The sequence below is a fragment of the Oncorhynchus tshawytscha genome, linkage group LG21 (genome assembly GCF_018296145.1).
Source record: "Oncorhynchus tshawytscha isolate Ot180627B linkage group LG21, Otsh_v2.0, whole genome shotgun sequence".
Lineage (NCBI taxonomy): Eukaryota > Metazoa > Chordata > Actinopteri > Salmoniformes > Salmonidae > Oncorhynchus > Oncorhynchus tshawytscha.
The window spans coordinates 12,681,658-12,698,363 of record NC_056449.1 but is presented as its reverse complement, the minus strand read 5'-3'; the positions used below and the strand labels follow the sequence as shown (position 1 = coordinate 12,698,363).

Here is a 16,706-nt window from a genome sequence, read left to right as displayed (position 1 = left end):
CATATACTACCCACCACTGCGACCTGTATGCTCTCGTTGGCTGGCCCCCGCTTCATATTCGTCGCAAAACTCATTGGTCCAGGTCATCTGTAAGTCCTTGCTAGGTTAAGCCCCGCCTTATCTCAGCTCACTGGTCACCATAGCAGCACCCACCCGTAGAACACGCTCCAGCAGGTATATTTCACTGGTCACCCCCAAAGCCAATTCCTCCTTTGGCCGCCTTTCCTTACAGTTCTCTGCTGCCAATGACTGGAACGAATAGCAAAAATCACTGAAGCTGGAGATCTCCCTCACTTTCTTTAAGCATCAGCTATCAGAGCAGCTTACAGATCATTGCACCTGTACATAGCCCATCTGTAAATAGCCGATCCAACTACCTCATCCCCATATTGTTATTTATATATATATTTTTTGCTCCTTTGCACCATAGTATCTCTACTTGCACATTCATCTTCTGCAAATCTCACTCCAGTGTTTATTTGCGAAGTTGTAATTATTTCGCCACTACGGCCTATTTATTGCCTTACCTCCCTAATCTTACATGCTGACCAGACCGGAAATGTCGCGTGCGCAAGCGTCGCAAAATACATTTAGAAATCCATGTTATTCAATTATTGCACCCACACTGCATGCTCTCGCCAACGAGCGTCTGAGATGCCAAGGGCTAAAATAGAACTTCTTCCTATTTCTGACGCAGATCGCGCTGAAAGTCCTGCTTCTCCCATGTCCTCATTGGTTTATAGAAGCAGGTACCCATGTGCCATCTCCTCATTGGTTATACCCACGTGTGTGATTGAAAGACCAACTGTTTTGCCGGTAGTCGTGGTAATACTATGAACGTTTAGGTGCCGATCACCATATAAATTCAACGATGAAAAAGCCTGGAAGGAGGAGAGATGACTAGAAACAATTCGGTTGGCCATTTTATGCGTAGATTAATTTGTCGAAGTAGAGGACCTTGTGCAGTTCAGGTAAAATAACAACTCAATGTTTATATCCCAGGACAAATTAGCTAGCAACTGCAAGCTAAACTAGCTAAATTGCCATACACGTGTAATGCTTTTCGACCAGTCCCCAAATTAATGTCATTGGTTCAGAGTTTGTTTTGATATTTTAACCTGCGTGTCGTGATCGCGTTTGGTGTAGGGGGACAAAATAAATGTATGCACTATGGTGCACGATGGCGCACTCTCGCAGCCCCCGTGTTACTTCATTTGCACACACTGTATATAGACTTTTGTATTGTGTTATTGACTGTACGTTTGTTTATTCCATATGTAACTCTGTGTTGTTGTTTGTGTCACATTGCTATGCTTTATCTTGGCCAGGTCACAGTTGTAAATGAGAGCTTGTTCTCAACTGGCTTACCTGGTTCAATAAAGGTGAAATAAAAAATGGGAACGTCTTATGTCCGTCCTACATGTAGTGTTGGTACATGGAATATTCCTCCACTGCATATATCATAAATTGCTATTGCAAATAGAAGTATTATGTTCAACAACTGACATTTTCAGATATTATTTTGACAAACACACTTTGGTGCTTACAATTCATTCTCTATTGTCATAGATTTGGTGGGCACTGTCCTCTGTGATCTTTGTGATATAACTTTCTTTAAGCACGCACTGATGAAACGGTCACTTCATATTTTTTTCTTAAGGTCTACAAACGCTCTACATTTATTCACTCTGTAATAGGGTTGGATCCTATATGCTACTTTTATTAATGTCCTGTAAATGGTTCAGTGCCTATAATTTAGGCTGTGTGGATGGGGCATAAAGGAAATTACCTCTACTAATAAATTACGACTAGATTGTAGTGATAAGGAAACGGCATACAAATTTGGCTTGTGTATTCATTTGCCTATAACTAATCAGACTTCCATTATTTTTACATAAAAAATAGAATAATTCTAAATGAGAAGATCCTGCCATGGAAAAGACGACTGGGCGGACATAAAGTGGAAAGGAGGGGAAATAACTCACACCATGCAGCAGGACCCCTTCAGCTGTGGGGTCTTTGTAATGCAGGTTTGATAGTTATATTTTCAATAATGAATGGTTAGCTGTTATGTGACAATTAGGTCAAAACTCTATTTTTTATTTGGCCAAGGAAGTTGCACAGAAATTCCCCAACATCCCTTCCCAAATTGATATGGAACCTTCAAAAACACATGGAGCAACTGCGAAAAGAAATGGCTGAGGATATACTAAATATGTCTGGTATGTAATGACATTTAATTCAAAGTAAATGTAAATTATTTATTTTTATGTAGTTGTGTGGGACAGCCATATGTTCAGTTCATGGTCTACAATTTCTGTTTAATTTGTCAATATTACATTTTTATTCATTGATTTATTGGCCACCATTACTGTGGTTACATGTTCAGTATATGTATTGACCAGCAACCCCACTGCAGCCTACCTTACTAACTCACTCTCTATCCCTGCTTTGGACAATTAATAGCATGACTCTCGTACTTTGCCCTTTTCCTTTAATGGTTGATATTAACAACGAAAGGAGATATTATCTGTCTCTCTCCTATCTGTCTCTCTCCTCACAAGGTTGAGGTTACTCATGGACAGTAATTAGTAATACATTTTTTGTTGATGCATTGTGTCTTCTAACTGTCCAAGAAAAGGATCCGAAGTGTTAGGAAATATTTGTAAAATAAAATGATAATATGTATTAGATCCAGTACAATGGAATAACTAAGACATGAATTTGAATGCAGCGTGTTCTGATTCCTCCTTCTCTTTCTGTCCAGCAGGGTCTTCACAAAAATGTACCTAAATCAATTTTGGAAAAAGGATTTTACTCGCAAAAGACGTAGGATACGTTTTATCTATAAATTCTCTTCATTATTTCTCTTCATATGACAAAGAATAAAAATAATTTGCCAATAGATCGTAGACTTGATTAATGCTAGCTAAGATTTTGAAAGTAAGATGTTGACATGATCAGTCCAATCAAAGCTACTGTACATATAACGTGATTTGATGTCATTTTATCTGTGGCCAATGACATCAAGCCTTCTTTTGGAAGGGCACTTATAATATAACTCTATGGCAGGACTCAAAGGGCTGACATTTTCGGATGTCTGCTCTTACTCAGCACTTAGACTTGGCTTGTGAGGTAGTGTCCCCATGAGTGACAGAACGCTGAGCCAATCAGGAGCAATGCTTCTATTTTCTGCTGGCTCGCCCCACCACCACAGAAAGCACTGAGCTAGGCTGAAACACCTGCATTTTGGAGCAGACTTACTCAACCAAACAGAGACCATGTTCGTATGCGGCTTTATTAATTCAATTATATACTTTTTTCCTACATAGTTTGCAAACTGATATATGCGACACATATTAATGCCAGAATAACATGCAAAAAAAAGTGCTCTGCCCTAATTGCCCTGAATGATGGGTTGCCAATGTTTATTTAATCGTTTTTATGTCTTCACTATTATTCTACAATGTAGAAAATAGTAAAATAAAGAAAAACCCTTGAATTAGTAGGTGTGTCCAAACTTTTGACTGGTACTGTTTGTGCAACAAAAGTTCAACATTCACCTTTTGCTACCCTTTATGTCAAGCCGTCTACGCATACAGTTTGATGCATATACCACACCGACAGGGTCATTTCATTTTGGTACACCAGCATTACATTCATTTCCAATGAAAAGCTGCGTTTGCCTTGCAGCATTGCGTTGCAGAGGCAGTTACAGTGCATATGTTGGATTTATCGAACGTATGCGTCAAACTGTATAAGTAGACAGCTTGAAGGTGAATGTTGAACTTTTGTTGCATACAGAACCAGATGATGCTGCATAATATTTCGCGTAACACAATGTCTGTGTGATCGAGTTGTGACTGCTGCCCCTCGAGTCTGCACAGCCCAGGCAGGTTGTCGGAGCAGGTGGGTTTATTTATATATATTTACAATGATTGATGCTGTTTGCAGTTATATATTACAAAGTAGTAATTTGTCATGTTTATTTCGTTTTTTAATCTGTATTCCTGCATTTCCTGATATTAACTATCATTGCTCAGAAAATATAAGGATATACTGAGCGCCGCCTGTCGGATACTTGGGAAGTTATCTGTCCGGTTTGAACAGCGATATTCAAGTGCACAGCATGTCATTTTTATTGACCTGACCCGCTTCCCCTGTCATAAGCTACAGACCGCTCATATAGACAACCGTGCCTTATTATTCAACGTTTTTTTTTCTTCTATAACCGTTTTTCCTTAAGGTTTATTCATCAATTCATAGCCAGTTAATGTTATATCCACTGTGGGTGATTTACGAGGATCCGCACGCTTTTTCTTTCAACTTTGTTTACCAGTGACATTAACCATATTTAATGCTACAGTAGTAACCTATGCTGCAGGCCTGAATGTTGGTGCGGCTACAATTTTATGCAATTTATTTGTAAATTCAGTAGGATGTAAGGGCCAGATTGGGGACGGGAGATTAGGAAAGTGCAGGGTAAATCAGCTGCCTGGCAGTCTGTTCACCGCTTTACACACTCTCACAAATAGCGTCTGTGTTTAGGATGTGCTCACTGGAGGTCACATAGAAGGGGGTTTTCCTGCTGCTGGACATTTGCGGTCAGAATACAATATTTGTTCTATTTGACTCATTTATTTTTCAACAAATGCACTTTCTCTCTCTCTCTCTCTCTCTCTCTCTCTCTCTCTGATTCCGACGGGTTGGGTTAAATGTGGAAGACACATTTAGGTTGAATGCATTCAGTTGTGCAACTGACTAGGCATCCCCCCTTTCCCTTTCACATCATCTGCCTCTCTTCTCTCTCTCTCTTTCTCTCTCTCTGTCTGTCTATGTAGAGTATGTGAATGCCAAAGAGCTGCCCCTTGATATGAGGTCAATCACAGACCGAGCTGCTCAGACTCTCATGTGGACCGAGCACACACCCACACCATAGGCCTAAATAAAATTATTTTTTTGTCTTTTATTTGACAATTTGTGACATTTGTTTTTTACAACAAAATCATACATAGACAAAAATGACATACAACTTAACGTTTACATACATTTCCACGAACATTAATGACATCACACATGCTCACACCCACATGTTCCCACCATATCCATCCCCAATGTTGTTTCAAATACTTGTAAGACTGCCCCATATGACTTAAAATTGTGTTATGTTGTTTCTGTCTGTAGCCAGATTTTTTTCAATATTTAAATAATAAAGCATTTGCTTCTTCCATTCTCTTAACGGTGGAGTATAATTGTTTAAGTAATAGCTTCTTCAATATAAGTGAGGGAAATAATATTGTCCATCCCATTGGGTATCTCACTGCATCCCTGCCATATCTTGAAGTATGCCAATAGACTGATTTAAAAGTACATTTACATTGTACAACTGACAGCCAGCTTTCTAACTCTGCCCATAACTTTTGGACTTCAAAGCACTCCCAGAAGGAATTAATTAGTTTCACACTTAAAACATGACTCTGCTGTTGTGCTGTAGCATTTGTCAATTTTGTCTCTTGTTTAATAAATTCTATTAGATTCCTTTACCTGTCTTCCCACACTCCTCCAGGTTTGGGGATGACTATGAGTTACCTTTTCCGCGAGCCCGCTACCATCGACTACCCGTTTGAGAAGGGTCATGTCTCCTTGTTTCCGTGGTGAACATGCTCTGCGCCGGTATCCCAATGAAGAGGAGCGTTGTATCGCCTGCAAGCTGTGTGAGGCTGTCTGCCCTGCCCAGGTGACCCTATACACACCTACTGTACCCTATACACATACTGCCTTCAATGCCCTGGTCACTATTTACACTGGTACTACAATCTACTGTTTATAGGCCTATATAAGCATTTCGCTACACTACAAGCATTTCGCTACACTCGCATTAACATCTGCTAACCATGTGTATGTGACAAATAAAATTTGATTTGATTTGATATCAGTAATACTTGATTGTATGTACCTGCAGTCCACAACATTACCCAGGGTATAGATAACTTCATATACTTTACTATGGAATGCTACCCCAACCAGGTAACCCCTATAAAGCCCAGGTAATTTCCTACCCTCCTGCAGAGCTCTATAGAGCCCCAAAGAGTTTACATTCCCTCCTCATGTTCATTAAGTCCTCTCTCTGCTGCCCCTTGTGTCTGCCACAGGCCATTACCATTGAGGCTGAGACACGTGCAGACGGCAGCAGGAGGACCACTCGCTACGACATCGACATGACCAAGTGCATCTACTGTGGCTTCTGCCAGGAGGCCTGTCCTGTTGATGCTATTGTGGAGGTAAACAGCTGACAACCCATCTTTCTTTTTTTTCAATTCAATGGACTTTATTGGCATGGGAAACATGTTTACATTGCCAAAGCAAGTGAAATAGATAATAAACAAAAGTTAAATAAATAATAAAATTGTACAGTAAACATTACACTCACAAAAGTTTCAAAGGAATAGAGACTTTTCAAATGTCATATTATGGCTATGTACTGTGTTGTAATGATGTACATACAGTTAAATTGCAAAAAGGAGAATAAACAAACATAAATATGGGTTGTATTTACAATGGGGTTTGTTCTTCACTGGTTGCTGTACAACAAAGAGAAGCTACTGAACAATGGAGATCAGTGGAAGTTGGAGATTGCTGCCAACATACAGGCAGACTACCTCTATAGATAGACCATCGTACTGGCAAACCAACCTAACTACATATACTATGCATACCGTAAACACTAAGACAATCTAATGTCAATGAATATTACACAAACAAAGCCTTAGATCATACTTTTAACATGGAGAGCCAGTGGGCCTATTGTCGGAGGGGGAAAAAAAACACAAGCGTGAAAGTGCACACACAAATTGTACATGAATCATTATTTGATGACCGTGTATACCTCATGCACATTTTGTCATTAACAAAAACGTTAAAGTATTATAACTGTAGATGAAATTGTAGGTTATGTATTTGTATGAAGAAAATAAATGTTTTTTGACGGCCTCTTTTTGTGTGTCTTTTCATCCACTTTTGGAAGAAGTTTAAAAGTGATATCTTGGCACTGTAGATACTGTAGCTTGATTTGCACTAATGAAAAATGTATCAACCCCTACAAAAATATCCATTAATTATAATCGACATACTAATATGCATTTCCTGTTGCTGCAGGATTATTTTTCTGTTCTAGCATACTGGCTCAAATTAAGATCCTACATCTGTACCTGTATGATATCATCGGGAGTTGTAACAAAAAGCATTGTATTGCTGGCATTAGTCACATGACATGGGCGGAAACTGACTCAATTCCACGCTGAATCTCCCGCGAACGCAGCCATTTACTCTTTTTCTCTTCGTTTCAACGCTGGTGAGTCTGAACATTTTTCCTGATGTGATGCTTGTCTACATTCAAATTTTAATCATTGTGAATAAAAATTGGTTTAATCTGAGACGCTAAAGTACGTTGTTGGTGTACTTATACACTCAGTTTCGTAGTTATGTTAATAGTATGCGAAGTTATTAGACAAATTTATTGTTTTCCAAGCCCATGCTAGCGAACGTTAGCTTTGCGATAAGTGGTTCTGTTGGCTGAATGCTAGCTAACTGGATTGCGAGACTTTGCTTAATTTGTTTCTGCAATTGAAACGAACTATTGTTATTGTCAATCCAAATAACATTTGTCTAGTTGTTTGCTTTGAGACGGAGTTTGTTGTCTAACAAACTGACGTTAGTCTTTTAGCTAAACGGGGGACAGATTTTAGCGCTGCACAGACATTGTTCCAGTCGAAACTAGAAAAGTGCGGCAGCCTCAGCCTGCTGAATCAATGGCGTACTCATCAAATGCTAACTGTTAGCTAGCCAGTCTGCGTTGAGGATGCATGCTGTGCTAGGTACAAATAAAACTATTTTATTTAGTAAGCGTATATTCCTGCAATTAGGTTGTAATACTTCTGATTGTTTACACGTTTAAATATCGTGTTGTCAGATGTCTGAAAATATGCAATGTATTTGGAAGAAGTTGATAGAATTAAAACCGCCCAAAAACAAGTGTTAGCTAGCAGCTAGTTCCTGGGCGCGTGCTGTTGTCTCGATATGTCGAAAGTTAGGTTGTTGTAGTTTAGCGATCCCATCATCAGAAAATAGTTAGAAAACCAGTTAAATCTGTAGATAGTTGACCCATCTACACGGGTTATGTAACTAGTTAACGTAACCATTCCGGCGCCTTGTCCTGTTTTTAGGAGAACATCAAAATCCACGACACATTTATTAACAATGGCAGAAGGCGAGCCACAGGTCCAGTTCAAGGTGAGGGCTATTACTTATATCTCAGACGTCAACGGTTTGTGTGAAAATCAATTATATGTTTGGTCATGAGTAGTTAGCTGCTGTTTTCACCTATGTTTCAACTTCTATCCCTCTTCCCCTCTCAGCTTGTGTTGGTTGGCGATGGAGGAACGGGAAAGACTACTTTCGTCAAAAGACATTTGACGGGAGAGTTTGAGAAGAAATATGTTGGTAAGTCACTCCCATCGGCGTGTAATTACTTAAACAACAACACACCGTTTTTAAAGCGAGAACACAGCCACATGGGATGATAAATGGGTGTTAGGCCTCTGCACACAGCCTGTAATAGTAGAATGCTTAATCAGAATTTGTCATTGGGAGGGGGCCGTGTTGGCAGATTCAACTGTCAGAATGCAGAGGCCTCCAATATGAGAGGATACATGGAGGCACCAGATGGCAATGTGCAGCAAGGGTGTGACACTGAATGAAACAAACAGCCACCATTCTAGCATCTTCTAATCTCGCCAGTTTTACTAAACTGTCTTTCTCCTCTCACCATTTCTCCTTTGCACCCCACCTTTCTCTCCCTTATTTCTTGCTATCTGTCCTGTCTTTTCTCCTTTTGGGTTTCCCCTCTATTCTCCCCTTTCCTTTCTTCTAGCCACTCTGGGAGTGGAGGTGCACCCGCTGGTCTTCCACACTAACAGAGGGGCCATCAAATACAACGTGTGGGACACAGCCGGGCAGGAGAAATTTGGAGGGCTCCGAGACGGCTACTACATCCAAGGTATGAAATAAAACGGTACTTATTAGCTTATCCTAGAGTTTTTCATGACCAGGAGGAAGAACTCTAACTCTAGTTACTAAAAAATAACTCCCTGCTCAACAAAAAATACTTGGATACAGAGCTTTGTATGGAAGGTCACTGGCCAGTTCTTACAACCAGGAACTAATGAATGACAATAGTTCATAATGGGTAACCACTAGAGGTCGACCGAATATGATTTTTCGATACCGATTATTGGAGGAACAAAAAAAAACATATACCGACTAATCAGTCTTTTTAAATATTTTTATTTTTTTGTGTGTAATGACAGTTACAACAATACTGAATAAAACCAATTACAAACATACTTAAATAAAATCAATTTAGTCTCAAATAATGGAACATGTTCAATTTGGTTAAAATAATGCAAAAACAGTGTTGGAGAAGAAAGTAAAAGTGCAATATATGCCATGTAAAAAAGCTAAAGTTTAAGTTCCTTGCTCAGAACATATGGTGGTTCCTTTTAACATAAGTCTTCAATATTCCCAGTTAAGAAGTTTTAGGTTGTAGTTATTGGACTATTTCTCTCTACCATTTGTATTTCATAGACTATTGGATGTTCTTATAGGCACTTACATATTGCCAGCCCAATCTTGGGAGTTGATGGACTTGAAGTCATAAGCAGAGCTGTGCTTCAAGCATTGCGAAGAGCTGCTGGCAAACGCAAGAAAGTGCTGATTGAATGAATGCTAACGATCCTGCTGCTGCCTACCACCGCTCAGTCAGGCTGCTCTATCAAATATTAAATCAGACTTAATTATAATAAACACAGAAATACAAGCTGTAAGTCATTAATATGGTCAAACCCGGAAACGTATAATAATAATTAAAAGTTTATTCTTTTGGTGAAATACGGAACCGTTCCATATTTTATTGAACGGGTGGCAACCCAAAGTCTAAGTATTTCTGTTACATTGCACATCCTTCAATGTTATGTCATAATTATGTAACAGTATAACTTTAATCCGTGCCCTCGCCCATACCCGGGCGCGAACCAGGGACCCTCTGCACACATCAACAGTCAACCTCGAAGCGTTGTTACCCATCGCTCCACAAAAGCCCCAGCCCTTGCAGAGCAAGGGGAACCAAGGTCTCAAAGCGAGTCACCGATTGAAATGCTATTAGCCCGCACCACCGCTAACTAGCTAGCCATTTCACATCCGTTACAATTATGTATAGTTCTGGCAAATTAATTAGTCTTTGTTAGGAAGAAATGGTCTTCACACAGTTCGCAACGAGCCAGGCGACACAAACTGCTGCATATACCCCGACTCTGCTTAGACTGAACACGAGAAGTGACACAATTTCAGGCACCGCATTGATTATATGCAACGCAGGACAAGCTAGTTAAACAAGTAATATCACCAACATGTGTAGTTTGATTGTTTTTCATATAAGCTTAATGCTAGCAAGCAACTTACCATGGCTCCTCGCTGCCTGCACTTGCATAACAGGTGGTCAGCCTGCCACGCAGTCTTCTCGTGGACTGCAATATAATCAGCGTCCAAAAATGCTGATTACCGATTTGAGAACTTGAAATCGGCCCTAATGAATTGGCCATTCCGATTAATCGGTTGATCTCTAGTAACCACTTCCCCCTCTAAGGATGCTGTGTTGAGAAGATTCATGATGTGACTCTCCCTCTCTACATCCTTCTCTCGCTTTTGTTGACTCTTCACTCCATCCACTTTTCTCTCCACTCCTACTTTGTACTCTCACTTTCCACTCTCCAGCCCAGTGTGCGATCATCATGTTTGACGTCACGTCTCGAGTCACCTACAAGAACGTACCTAACTGGCATCGTGACCTGGTGCGTGTCTGTGAGAACATTCCCATAGTCCTCTGCGGCAACAAGGTGGACATCAAAGACCGTAAAGTCAAAGCCAAGAGCATCGTATTCCATCGCAAGAAGAACCTCCAGGTAATTATTACACACTTTATTACAGTAGACTGTTCTTATGCAGTGTGTTTCTGTGCAAACTGAAAGACTAGCCCTGATGGAAATAATGGGTAAACAAGCAACATTTGTGACTGTGTGCACCACAGCAAGGTGATGATAATCCTCTCTTCTCATTCTCTCACCCCTTCTCTCTCAGTACTATGACATCTCTGCTAAGAGTAATTACAACTTTGAGAAGCCCTTCCTGTGGCTAGCACGGAAGCTGATTGGAGACCCCAACCTGGAGTTTGTGGCCATGCCTGCCCTCGCCCCCCCAGAGATCCTCATGGACCCCTCCCTCGCTGCGCAGTACGAGCACGACCTCAAAGTGAGTAGAGCCATAGTGGCCCAGCACAGGTATATGGACTGCATAGAGACCAAACTGTAAAATGTTATCAGATGAAATTGGATCAGATTTGCTATCAATGTCTTTTGTTATGTTGCTGATTGTAAATGGTGTATCGTCATAAGTTATTCACTTTCTCCGCCCTCCAGGTTGCATCAGAAACAGCGCTCCCAGATGAAGATGATGACCTTTAACCTGTTACATATGACCCCCCCCTACCCCCGCGTGGCAGGAAGTTGTCTGAGTTTGGCCCCTTTACTGTAAAATCCCGTTGCAGATTTATTTTTGAACTCTATTTTTTTGTTTTGCTTGTGTTTTAAAACGGAAAGAAATACAAACATGGTGAAGTCGTGTGGTTCTCTAGTTTCACTGTAAGACACACCGCCCTAGTGTTGGCATGGCAATGTTACTCACCATCATCAAGCACCACCCTCTGCCCTTCCCCGGCACACACGCTGGGCTAAGGCCGACTGACCGGAAGCACTTGGGGGGGATAAACTTTGAATAAAAACATTCTCAATATAACATGCAGTTCTTATTCATTGTTTTGCTAAATGTTTTAACGTGTGGCTAGGGGGTAGACGTTAGGCACGGTAGGCGCAAATCTTAAGTAGCTGATAAGAGGCTACTTAAGATTTGGGGTAAATTCCATTTTAAAGTCTGTAACTTACTGCAGGTTCCTTCATAAATGACTTACCAATTAGACTGGAGAATTAAGCGATTTGATGCAAGACCGGTCTAAATCCTTTTCTTTCACGGGGACCCCCCTCATGTTGACAAAATGTTTATTTCCCTGATCTTGTCTTAATCATCCGGTGAATGATAATAACAAGGACTATTTTAAAATGGATATACACTTCATTATTTTGACCTCCCCACGTAATTGGTGAGTGTAAACTCGTAAGTTCGTAAGTGTAAACGGAGCCTAAACTGGGGCTGTGAAGATTGTATGGAATTATGGGTAACTGGTCATTGTCATGCAAATAACCAGTTGTCATAATTGCCATTTAAAAAAAGTGCTTGTATTCATTAGGCGCCGTCTTTCCAAGATTCATTGCAACTACGACATACCTAATTAATACAGTGCATTCTGAAAGTATTCAGACCCATTGACTTAGAATTTTGTTAAAACCTAATTCTAAAATGAATAAAAGTTTTCCACTCAATCTAGACAATACCCCATAATGACAACAGGTTTTTAGAAATGTTAAATGTATCACATTTAAGTATTCAGACCCTTTACTCAGTAATTTGTTGAAGCAGCTATTACATCCTCAGGTCTTGGGTATGATGCTACAAGCTTGGTGTAATTTGGGGAGTTGATCCCATTCTCTGCAGGTCCTCTCAAGCTCTGTCAGGTTGGATGGGGAGTGTCACTGCACAGCTATTTTTAGGTCTCCAGAGATGTTCGATTGGGTTCAAGTCCGGGCTCTGGCTGGGCCACTCAAGGACACTTCTTCCAATGCCACTCCTGCGCTGTCTTGGCTGTGTGCTTAGGGTCGTTGTCCTGTTGAAAGGTGAACGTATATCTGTATTCACAGTCATGTGATATCGATAGATTAGGGCCTAATTAATATATTTCAATTGACTGATTTCCTTATGTGAACTGTAACTAAAATCTATGAAATTGTTGCATGTATGATAATGGCGCCGGAGGGGATGGCTGCCGTTTTACGGGCTCCTAACCAATTGTGCTATTTTGTGTGTATTTTCACATTGTTTTAACATATTTTGCACGTAATGTTGACAAATCCCTGTCATTCGCATGAAGAAAATGCAGGGGGCAGAGATCAGGGTGCCTTGTGAGAATCACTAGAGAATAAACTGGATGAGATCCATTCGAGACTATTCAACTAACGGGATATTATAAACTGTAATATCTTATGTTCCACTGTGTCGTGGCTGAACGACAACACGGATAATAAACAGTTAGCTGGATTTTCCGTGCATCAGCTGGACAGAACAGCTACATCCGGTAAGACGAGGGGTGGGGGTGTGTGTCTATTTGTCAATAACAGCTGGTATACGATGTCTAATATTAAGGTAGTCTCAAGGTATTGCGGTAGAGTAAATCATGATAAGCTGTAGACCACACTATCTACCAAGAGAGTTCTCATTTAGATTTTTTGTGGCCGTCTATTTACCACCACAAACCGACACTGGCACTAAGATCGCACCCAACGAGCTATATAAGGCCATAAGCGTGCTTAGTCCGCTGTTCACCCACGACTGCGTGGACAAGCACGACTCCAACACCAAGTTTGCTGACGACACAATGGTGGTAGGCCTGATCACCGACAACGACGAGACAGCCTATAGGGAGGAGGTCAGAGACCTGACAGTGTGGTGCCAGGGCGACAAACTCTCCCTCAACGTGAGCAAGACAAAGGAGATTATAATGGACTACAGGAAAAGGAGGGCCGAACACGCCCCCATTCACATCGACAGGGAAGTAGTGGATAGGGTTGAGGGTTTCAAGTTCCTTGGTGTCCACATCACCAACGAACTATCATGGTCCAAACACACCAAGAAAGTCACGAAGAGGGCACGACAATGCCTTTTCCCCCTCAGGAGTCTGAAAACATTTGGCATGGGTCCCGAGATCCTAAAAAATTTCAACAGCTGCACCATTGAGAGCACCCTGACCGGTTGCATCACCGCCGGGTATGGCGCTACAGAGGGTAGTGCGTACAGCCCAGTACATCACTGGGGCCAAGCTTCCTGCCATCCAGGACCTATATACTAGATGGTGTCAGAGTAAGGCCCAAAAAATTGGCAATGAGTCCAGTCACCCAAGTCATAGACTTTTCTCTCTGCTACCGCACGGCAAGCGGGAACCAGTGTCAATTCTAGGTCCAAAAGGCTACTTAACAGCTTCTACCCCCAAGCCATAAGACTGCTGAACAATTAATCAAATGGCCAACCGGACTATTTGCAATGACACCCCCCATTGTTTTTTCACTGCTGCTACTCTCTGTTTATTATCTATGCATAGTCACTTTACCCCTACGTACATGTACAAATTACCATGACTAACATGTATCCCCGCACATTGACTCGGTACCAGTGCCCCTGTATATAGGCTCGTTATTGTTATTCTATTGTGTTATTTTTGTATATATGATTTATTTTAATTTTTAAAAACATTTTTTTTTAAACTTTAGTTTATTTAGTAATTGTTTTCTTAACTCTATTTTCTTAAAACTGCATTTTTGGTTAAGGGCTTATAACAGGTTTCACACCTGTTGTATTCGGCGCATGTGACAAATAACATTTTATTTGATGTTGCGTTTATATTTTTGTTCAGTGTAAATATATATATATTTCTTTCCCATGCAGTGCCACCTAGGGGACCGTGGCCCCTCGGTTGAATATCCCTGATCTAAGAAATACTGTATACTGATGTACAAGTCCTAGTGGGAATATCTACCATCTGGTAAGATAAAGTGAACTAAAACATTTTTTTATTTTACTAGGAATGTCAGTTAAGAACAAATTCTTATTTTCAATGATGACCTAGGAACAGTGGGTTAACTGCCTTGTTCAGGGGCAGAAAGACATATGTTTACCTTGTCAGCTCGGGGATTTGATCTAGTAACCTTTTGGTTACTATATTCATAACCTTTTGGTTACTAGTCCAACGCTCTAACCACTAGGCTACCTGCCACCCCGATTGTATTAAATGGTGCTACTCAAATATGTGAGGACATTTAGCACATCCAGTTTGCGGAGGATGGCTGCATTGCAGACTCCTGGCAGGTCTTTCTTGAGACACCCTGTATGAGGTGCTAGTGCTACTACCAACACAGGCCTGAAGCTGTGTTGTCGCCACACAACTATATTAGGTTGCAGTTTGTCTCAAAGACCACCTAGTGTCAGCCTTGTTGCATCTCAGAGTAATCAACATATGTAACTATCCCCACAAGGCTCTGAGTGTGGCTACATGAACAAAAATATAAATGCAACATGCCACAATTTCAAAGATGTTACTGAGTTACAGTTCATATAAGGAAATCAGTCAATTGAAATATATTCATTAGGCCCTAATCTATGGCTTTCACGACTGGGAATACAGATATTAATCTGTTGGTCACAGAAATCTGATGCATGCCCCTACAGAAAGGTAGGGGCGTGCATCAGATAACCAGTCAGTATCTGGTGGGACCACCATTTGCCTCATGGAGCGTTACACATCTCCTTCGCATAGAGTTCATCAGGTTGTTGATTGTGGCCTGTAGAATGCTGTCCCGCTCTTCTTCTGCTGTGTGAAGTTGCTGGATATTGGCGGGAACTGGAACATAATGTTGCACACACAGATCCAGAGCATTCCAAACATGCTCAAGGGTTGACATGTCTGGTGAGTATGCAGGCCATGGAAGCACTAAGACATTTTCAGCTTCCATGAATTGTGTACAGATCCTGACGACATGGGGCTGTGCATTATCATGCTGAAAAATTAGGTGATGGCGGCAGAAATGGCACGACAATGGGCCTCAGGATCTCGTCACGTTATCTCTGTGCATTCAAGTTGCCCATACCATAACCCCACTGCACCAGGGGCACGCTCTTTGCAACGTTGACATCAGCAAACCACTCGCCCACTCAACGCAATACATGAAGTCTGCCACCTGCACGGTACAGTTGATACCCGACTTACTTCATCTGTGAAGAGCACACTTCTCCAGCGTGCCAGTGGCCATTGAAGGTGACTATTTGCCCACTGAAGTCAGTTTTGAGGCCGAACTGCAGTCAGGTTAAGACCCTGGTGAGGACAATGAGCACACAGACGGGTTCTGACAGTTTGTGCCAAAATTCTTAGGTTGTGCAAACCCACCGATTCATCAGCTGTCTGGGTGACTCGTCTCAGACCATTCCGCAGGTGAAGAAGCTGAATATAGAGGGCCTGGGCTGGCGTGGTTATCAAGGTCTGCGATTGTGAGGACGGATGAACGTACTGCCAAATTGGAGGCGGCTTATGATAGAGAAATTCAAATTAAATTCTCTGGCAACACCTCTGGTGGACATTCCTGCAGTCAGCATGCCAATTGCAAACTTTCTCAAAACTTGAGACATCTGTGGCATTGTCTTGTGTGACAACATTTGACAGTGGCCTGTTATTGTCCCCAGAAGAAGGTGTGTAATGCTGTTTAATCAGCTTCTTTATATGCCACACCTGTCAGGTGGATGAAAAAATGCTCACCTAACAGGGATGTAAATTATCTTGTGCACAAAATTTGAGAGAAATGTGCGTATGGAACATTTCTGGGAGCTTTTATTTCAGCTCATGAAACATGGGACCAACACTTTAAATGTTACGTTCATATTTT

At 41.2% G+C, this 16,706-nt stretch overlaps 1 protein-coding gene and 1 pseudogene across 2 annotated transcripts; both read left to right on the top strand.

Moving 5' to 3' along the window:
• The first annotated feature begins 2,215 nt into the window (after positions 1-2,215).
• Positions 2,216-6,940, top strand: LOC112220524 (annotated as a pseudogene).
• A 291-nt stretch (positions 6,941-7,231) lies between these two features.
• ran (RAN, member RAS oncogene family) lies at positions 7,232-11,904 on the top strand. Of its 2 annotated transcripts, none has more exons than XM_024382963.2 (7): positions 7,232-7,351; positions 8,223-8,289; positions 8,415-8,499; positions 8,930-9,055; positions 10,828-11,015; positions 11,191-11,361; positions 11,529-11,904. In XM_024382963.2, the coding sequence occupies exons 2-7, from the start codon at positions 8,257-8,259 to the stop codon at positions 11,571-11,573; spliced, it is 648 nt and encodes a 215-aa protein (XP_024238731.1). In that variant the 5' UTR covers positions 7,232-7,351; positions 8,223-8,256; the 3' UTR covers positions 11,574-11,904. The 2 variants fall into 2 exon arrangements, with proteins under 2 accessions (XP_024238731.1, XP_024238732.1); XM_024382964.2 differs by lacking the exon at positions 7,232-7,351 and adding an exon at positions 7,796-7,874.
• Positions 11,905-16,706: the final 4,802 nt, after the last annotated feature.

Bases quoted from the DNA above. Each gene is read 5' to 3' on its own strand.
- ran (XM_024382963.2), top strand. From the start codon at position 8,257: ATGGCAGAAGGCGAGCCACAGGTCCAGTTCAAG. The intron at 8,290-8,414 runs GTGAGGGCTATT...TTCCCCTCTCAG, and splicing joins AGCCACAGGTCCAGTTCAAG to CTTGTGTTGGTTGGCGATGG. The intron at 11,016-11,190 runs GTAATTATTACA...CTTCTCTCTCAG, and splicing joins ATCGCAAGAAGAACCTCCAG to TACTATGACATCTCTGCTAA.